This window comes from Sinocyclocheilus anshuiensis, unplaced genomic scaffold (assembly GCF_001515605.1).
Source record: "Sinocyclocheilus anshuiensis isolate Anshui unplaced genomic scaffold, SAMN03320099.WGS_v1.1 scaffold263, whole genome shotgun sequence".
NCBI lineage: Eukaryota > Metazoa > Chordata > Actinopteri > Cypriniformes > Cyprinidae > Sinocyclocheilus > Sinocyclocheilus anshuiensis.
Window position 1 is genome coordinate 1823402 of NW_015549593.1, and position 8198 is coordinate 1831599.

Sequence of the window (8198 nt, forward strand, 5' to 3'; positions counted from 1 at the left end):
CTGTAACGTGAGTATTTGTAATTCGTTACTTCACACCCCTGTTTTTTATGCATTCTTGCTGAATAAAAAAGTATTAATTTCTTAATTATAATTTTTAAAAAATTATATCACTACCCATACATTTTCGTAGTGATATTACAATCTATTATATTATATGGCAGATGACCCTGCAGCCATGCCCATTTTTGAGGTAAAAAAAAATATAATGTGTACATCACTGCTGGGGGGCTATAATAATAAGACCCCCATGGGAATAAATTGGCTGGCATCCTGCCTTGCCACCTGCAGCTGAATTCCTTGCCGGATAATGTGTGGCACATCATTCACAGCCAGTAGCAGAAAACTCTAAAGTGTTAGTGCTAAGCTGCTCCTTTATTTATCCTGTGTCACATGACAAAAACATTGATAGTTTTACATGCTGTTTATGACTTCCTTGAATCATAAGCAGCTGCTTGGATTTAACTGAAAGTGCACTGTGTCATTCACTCCAAAACTGTTTCTGATTTTTGAATGTTGTTGTTATTGTCTTTTATTCTAGGTTTCAGCGGCAACTTTCAGAGCCTTGCCTTCCATTCCCACCTTCTGACACCCAAGGAAGACCCAACTTTATGCCACAGGTCCCCAGCACTTCACCAAGAGACGGAAGGCCACCTTACCATCGCCAAATGTCAGAGCCCTTGGTTCCTGTGCCTTCTCAGGGCTTCAAACAGGAGCTCCTAGACCCCCGCTACGCTGAGCAAGGTGTTCCCAACATGGGCCCATCCCAGGCTGCTTTCCACCCAATGACCATCAAGCAAGAGCCACGAGACTTCTGCTTTGACTCTGGTGAGGACGGTTCCATTTCTTAAAAATGGTGTTCACAATCTGGCTGGGCATTATGAGAGCTGTCTGAGTGAGGGCATGGAATGTATTTTGTGTGCTTGCATGGGCCTGTGACTTAGCGTTGTTTAGTGAGGTATATACGAACAAAAGCATGCACATTTGCGCACCTTGAACCTTTGCGTGCAAAGAAGAGGCATTTTGAGAAGGCTGCGCTCCTCATACCTAAACATTCCTTAAGTGCAGCATTATTAATAAACAGGGCTATCAGTTTACCATGGTAATTTAGCGTAAATGGCCCCTGACCTGTTTGTAAGTTCTGTAATAAAATAATAATAATACAGTTATAGGGCTGCACGATTAATCGAATGCGATTGTCATGCTCATTTTGATAGTAATGCCGGTTCTGTAATCAGCAAGAAATCATCAACAGTATATATAATGTCTTTGAATTATCTTGACATTTTATTGTCATATTATTAGTATTGACAATGTCTTGAATTATCTTGATTATGGGGGCTTCTCAGGAAATATTCATATGCAATTAATTCTGATTAATTTTATTAATAAATTAGCATGTAAATAATGAATTTGAACATTTGAAACAATTGACAGCCCTACTGATAAAAAATCAAAAGATGAATGTGTGATTTAAAGCGGATATTTAGTCCTAAACATTGAAACAAGTTTCAAAAGGTTGCATTAAGAGATCATATCTGAGGGAGGTTGGGACATATTCCACATCAGGATATTTTGTTCTTTTCCTCTCTGAGCTTCGGGTAACCCTATGCATCCTTCTGTCTTAAAGGGGTCATATGATGCAATTTAAATTTTTCCTTTCTCTTTGGAGTGTTACAAGCTCTTGGTGCATAAAGAAGATCTGTAAAGTTGCAAAGACTAAAGTCTCAAATCCAAAGAGATATTCTTTATAAAAGTTAAGAGTCAGCCACACCTACCTAAAACAGCTCGTTCTAACACGCCCCAACATACCTACGTCGCTCTGTGGGAAGATTTGCATAATGCCGCCCAAATGTTCATGCAAAGAAAGAAGGCGTAACTGTTATTCTCACTGTAGTATTGTTGCCGCCGCCATGTCGTGAAGACACTGTGTGCTTCGTTGTGAAAACGAAACTACTTTCTGCTTAGCTGAGCTTCCTGTTTGTGATCCATACATTCAGACTTGTACACTCTTTCAAGCGTTATACTGTCCCTCTAGGTTTATGTTTGCAGGTAACTGATGTAATTCTAAATCCTCTTACTGTCCTTCTTATAAATCTGTACGTCACGTATTACATTTGCATGGGGGCGGCTGAATTGAGTCTTTTCATCTATACAGCAGCCTGACAGATGATGCATCTGATGCAATCAATGAGGATCGCTTACTCAAAGTAGGACAGGAAAGGGGTGGAGTGGCCTGGTGTATCACCAGGACACACAAGGACAGATAAAACTTGATTGTCATGGTCCAGTATCTCGACACGGTGGCTAATCCTATTTGGTGACTCACTGCAAATGCCGCATGTTTCTTTGGTGTGTTGATGTGAGCTTAGCCAGCGCTACCAGATGTGTGAGGCTGGACATTCACCGCCCAGCTGTTCCATCAAGTGTTTTCAAAGTGCCAGAACGACTATTGTTCATCGTCTTGCCTTTTTAGAGCTCCTATAAAACCTCTGTTCAATCTGTCTTTATTAGAATTAAGGAGCAGACAGTGTTATTTTAACATTGCTGTTTTAGTCGCCTATAATAACCTTGGGAACAGTTAACAATTTTCTAAAGGTTCATTTTATTTTGTCTTTAATTATAGCATGTATTTTAAAGCAACTTCTGACTCCTTTATCATTGGTAATTTCTCATTTTTAATAATCCCTTTTTATTACGTTATTTTGCAGAAGTGCCTAAGTGTCAGTCTTCATTTGGGAGAGCAGCAAGCTTCTACCAAAACCATGAGAGTAAGTGGCATCGCCATTGAAGCATATACTACCTGACTGCAGCTCCAGCATGCTAAAATCATCTTATCCTGTCTTAATCTAACATACAGTGTCTTTGTTTTTTCCCTCTGTCTGTAGACTTCTCATTTGACAGAGATCAGCAGTTGTATTTCGACGACACCTGTGTGGTTCCCGAGAGACTTGAAGGTAAGATTTCACAACAGGTCATGTATAGTTTCAAATCAAAGACAAGTTAAGGGTCGAATGGTCATCTCCGTAGTTGTCAAGTGCTCAGTCTGCATTGTACAGATTCAGCAGGGCACTCCTTTCTTTGAAGAGAGAGCTAGTATGGTGGTGCGAAATGAAGACCGTGTCCACATTAGCCACATTTGTGTTGGAATTTCTGGCCTGCTTGTTCACGCTGCTCCAGGCAAACTCTAATCCTCGTAATTCTTGTTCCTGACAGGGAAGGTAAAGCAAGAGCCCTCTGTGTATCGTGACGGCCCGCCTTACCAGCGTCGCGGCTCCCTCCAGCTTTGGCAGTTTCTGGTTACGCTGCTGGATGATCCTGCTAACGGTCATTTCATTGCCTGGACAGGACGTGGAATGGAGTTTAAACTTATTGAGCCAGAGGAGGTGAGCGCCAACAATCAGTTTTTTCACTTTCTTTCAGTCACACACACCATTTACAGTAGTCCAGTATGTTCTCGCTTTCAGCTTTTCAGGTTTTTATTCATGTATTTTTGTGTGAATTTTGAGATAACCCCGAAAAAATGCTAATTGAAATACATTAAAATGCAACTAAAACTTCTAAACTGCACATTAGAAATGCTTGAGGTGGATTTTATTTGTTAAGGGCAATAGTTGGTATTATATGTCAATTTTTTGTTTTGTTTTGTATTTTTTACCTAGACATAGATCTCCTGGTTTATTTGACAGCTTCAGGGATGTTAAAGCTACAGATCTTACTTCCAGATTTTTATATTCCCACCCACAGACAGTCATCTTAAACTCAGTGCATTATGGGTGTTGAAGTTTCCCTAACTTTTCCGGCAAAAGGGAACACCACAGCCCTTTTTCTGTTCTCTTGTCATGTAGCACTGATTTCAAAATACAATTTACAACTGCATAGGCAACCAAGTTTTAATAAAAGCCCTTCTTGCCCGGCTGTGAATCACCTCTTTAAGAAGACATTTAGACATTTTGTTAATGAAAACGCATTTACAGATGAGGCTAAGGAAGATGCTACGGTAGTCACGTGACTTTTTGATAAGCAAGTCATGTGTCTGAATACTTTGCCCAGATTATAGTCGGACACACTGTCGCTCTGACAAAAGGCATCTGCCACATCGAAAGTAATTTATTTCATGAAGAAAAAAAAAGGCCACAGTGGCTTTACTGGTGACTACAACCAATTTCACTGAAAGTGATGGTATATTTCTATTGAATTTCTCTTTGTTGCATATTGCCAACTAAATTGAAACACAGCTAATGAAATGACAATCATCTCTGTTTTCAGGTGGCCCGACGCTGGGGCATCCAGAAGAACAGACCGGCCATGAACTACGACAAACTCAGTCGCTCACTGCGTTACTATTATGAGAAGGGAATCATGCAGAAGGTAAAGGCAGGTTCCCGTTTCTTTTACTCCTTGCTCTGCTCATAATAACATTAGTTGCTCCAACACCAAGTTTTTTTTGTTTTTGTTTTTTGGATAATCTAATGGCTATTTTCTCTTTTCAGGTTGCTGGCGAGAGGTACGTGTACAAATTTGTGTGTGATCCCGAGGCCCTCTTCTCAATGGCCTTCCCAGACAACCAGAGGCCCAACCTTAAAGCAGACCCTGACAGCCTGCCCGGAGTGGATGATGACACACTTCCGTTGGCGCACTATGACGAGGGGGCTTCATATTTGGTAGACGGTGGCGAGCAGTGTGTTGCTGGGATGCCTTTCCCTGACGGTTACGTGTATTGAGCCTGAACCGTTGATCTGACTGAAACACATCTATCCCTATTGCCTCGACTCCTTTTGAACTGTTGCCCACTTCCAGATTAACCCTCCCAATCATTAAAAAAAAGAATGAGGAGAAATCTGCGAGCCACATTTTCTCTGGCCTCAGCCCATGAGAAAGGTGTCAAGGAGGTGAAGAAAGCTGGTTTCCCACGCTTAAACCTTCCTCGTGGCAAACGGTCACTGCCACAGAGAAGAAGAGGTTGAGCTGGAGCCGACCGGTGCCGAAAGACTGACAGATCTCATTGCGAGAATTGTAGCAATTCTGTTTTTGACAATCTGCTTTTTTTTTAAAGAAAAATTGGTAATGAATTCTTAAGAGACATCCTCACAGAAAGAAACCCTTAAATGCAGCACTATGTAATAGTTGCCTTCTTGGTCCGAATTAATTTTGTTTTACCTCCAAACAAGTCAAAAGGGCTTTATTTTACAAGGAGAAAAATTACCCATTTGTTTCTTCAGACTCTTTAGAAAGCTAGCTTTTATACAACACTTTTTGTTGAACTAAATGTGGACAGCGTTAATCATGCTGAGGAATACAGAACATGTTCTTTTTGTATTGTTTGGTTTTGTTCTGAATCCTTTGTCGTGTGTTGGTTTTATATTAACTTTTTGTTTTCATGCTGGTTAACCCAAGGGTTGTTGATGTGAAGTTAAACCAGAGGCACTGTTAGTATATTTAGTCAACTTCATGGACTGTTAACCCATTTCTGTAAACCTGTTGCTATTTAATTTTTGTTTTCACTTCCCAAAAAGCCAAATTTTGAATTACAGAGTTCATAAAATTTTCTCACTTGACAACATTCAAAAGGGATGCACTAGTCAGATTTTGTCCATGCTTAGTGTTAGTGAAGGTCAAACAACATTTAGCCTCTTACATTATTTTTTGGCATTATTCTATATTTTAACGCACCAGGAAAGCAGGAGTAACAGGGCCTTGCATGCAATAAGGTACAAGAAAAATACATTTTCCTGGTCAGCTACTCATCGCCAATCTCAAGTTGTTGAAAGACCACTGCTTCCTTTTGCATGACATATTCAGTGATCAGCTGTCCACTAACATATCGCTTTATGCTGGACAAGGAAGAAATTGTGGAGTTCTCTGCATTTGTATTCTCTTTTCTTTTTCTTTTTTTTTTGAAAAGATGAACCTATATTTTTGCAAAGTCTGCATTTATTTGATTTTATTGTATAAGCTGTATAGTTCTGCCTGTAACCGATACTCTATGTATGTTTTAAATGGATCCCTGTGTTGCAGTGACTGCACACCCGTGGTTACCAGACACCCTTTCCTGATGGGTTCGAGAGCAGTGCCTTTAAATGAGAGGTGCAGCTTCTGAAATAACCGTTTTTCTCATGGAATGAGGGGCTTGTCTCAACATCCACCATAGAAGGGTTGTCTGCACTTGTACAGGCTTAACCTTGTCCCCTCACAATGTGTACCTTACACTGCTGAGTTTATAATCTGTACTGGGTACAATAAACTGTCCATTCTGCTTCACTTGCACTCTTGTGCTTTGCTTATTCTTCTCCCACATCTAACTATTACAACTGACACATGTAGCCACATGTTTGATTTAGTTCATATGAGACTGTGGAGACAGTAAAAAACAGTTAAAAAAAAAAGTATATTTTGTGTATATATACATATATATATATATATATATATATATAGTAAAATATCTAAAATATTACAATACTAAAATAACTTTTCTATTTTAATATATTTTAAAATGCCATTTATTTTCCTTTGATAATTACTCCAGACTTCAGAGTCACATGATCCGTCAGAAATCATTCTAATATGCTGATTTGATGCTCAAGAAACATTTATTAGTATTATTACTGTTCAGAACAGTTGCGCTGCTTAATATTTTTGTGGAAACATTTTTGTGTGATACATTTTTCAGAATTCTGTGATGAATAGAAATTTAAAAAAATGTATACATAAAATATATAACAATATAAAAGTCTTTACTGTCACTTTCGATCAATTTAACGCATCCTTGCTGAGAAAAAGTACATGTATATGTATTTTCTTTCAACAAACAATGTATATAATTTAATTATTTATACCCTATGTTATGTATATATTATTCTGCTCATATGTGAGAACTATAAAGCCCGTTTTAGATAATGGGCTGGAACTGAATCTGAAACTCTATTCTGTATCGATCAGCCTCTATTCGGTTAAAGGCCTTTTGCTGTCCCAGGGGCCACACTGGCCTTTCATCAGGGTTTTAGATGGTTAGCTAATGTGTGTCTGCTCATATGGTCATGCTGTAGGCCTCCCATCTATGATTATTTAATAACTTTGTATGGATGGGTGAGCAGCATGTGTGATACTATATCTTGCACTTATGTCATAACATCCACAGCCTCAGTTATTCATCCAAACACATTTATGAGCTGTATACTGTTTACACAACACTGTGCATTTATACTTCAAGCATTTCTCCTTATCTCTTAATTCTTACACTAAGACTGAATTCCTAATTGCACTTGGTCTTGATGAATTTCATTCAGGAATTGAAAGCGGAGATACAGCAGCAGAGGCTGCTTGATCTTAGATCACCGTGGCAACATTCCTTACCCCCCTCTGCTCTAGAAAGACACTTAACCTTTGAACCTGCCTACTTCCCTGTAAATAACCCTGCAGTCAACACAACCATTTTATTTCTAGCCAACTTCATGCTGTAGTCTATAACTGACTAAAGCAATAGAGAAGAACACTATAAGCAATTTATCCATTCATGCAAAGAAGATCATGGCTAGCTCCATCCACATATATTTTGCACTGTGGTCTGCTAATGACTGTTTTAGTGAAGTATTGATTTCACTTAGCAGACAGACAGCTAATGCATACCATTTGCTTAGGGTACGTCTTTTAGTACAATGGAGCAAGACAGACCTAAATATGTGACATGATCTAACTCACTACTGTTTATTTTGCCATGTAAGCAGCTGTCTATCTGCTGAGACACAAACAGAAATTAAATTAACTGTTATTACAATATGCTCTAATTGATCAACTTTACTTCCGACCAGGCAATTCCTGCCAGGCACTCAGAGCTTGACCTTTTTTATTTAGACATTGATTTATTGATTCATGAATTAATTACTTTTTATGCATTCACTTACTTTAATATAATTTCCTATGACATAATACCTTAAGCATTGATTCTTAAAATGAACTTTAATGTAAAACAACAACAACAACAACAAAAGTACAGGGAAAGGTGTGGCTTTTTTTCAATAAGTGTGGACAATAAAAGGTAAGATACCGCGAAACAGTTTCATCTTCACAATCACGTTAACGGACAGTGCTTCTTATGGCTTTTCCTGTTTAAACCAATCAGCGAGTTCATTCATCGTGGTTTGTGTTCTCTCTAGTGGCCATATTAATAACTGCATATTAATAATTGCATTTGCACGCTACTA

At 38.7% G+C, this 8198-nt stretch overlaps 1 protein-coding gene across 1 annotated transcript in view; it reads left to right on the forward strand.

Annotated features, from left to right (window-relative positions):
* The window catches only part of LOC107658285 (ETS translocation variant 5-like), a 12958-nt gene extending 6700 nt beyond the window's left edge, over nt 1–6258 (forward strand). Inside the window, exons 8-13 of the mRNA XM_016446785.1 lie at nt 539–825; nt 2709–2768; nt 2886–2954; nt 3214–3383; nt 4267–4368; nt 4491–6258. Of these exons, the coding sequence (XP_016302271.1) occupies nt 539–825; nt 2709–2768; nt 2886–2954; nt 3214–3383; nt 4267–4368; nt 4491–4721 (919 nt within the window). The 3' untranslated portion in view covers nt 4722–6258. The remainder of the gene's footprint in view (nt 1–538; nt 826–2708; nt 2769–2885; nt 2955–3213; nt 3384–4266; nt 4369–4490) is intronic.
* The last annotated feature ends 1940 nt before the right edge of the window (nt 6259–8198 follow it).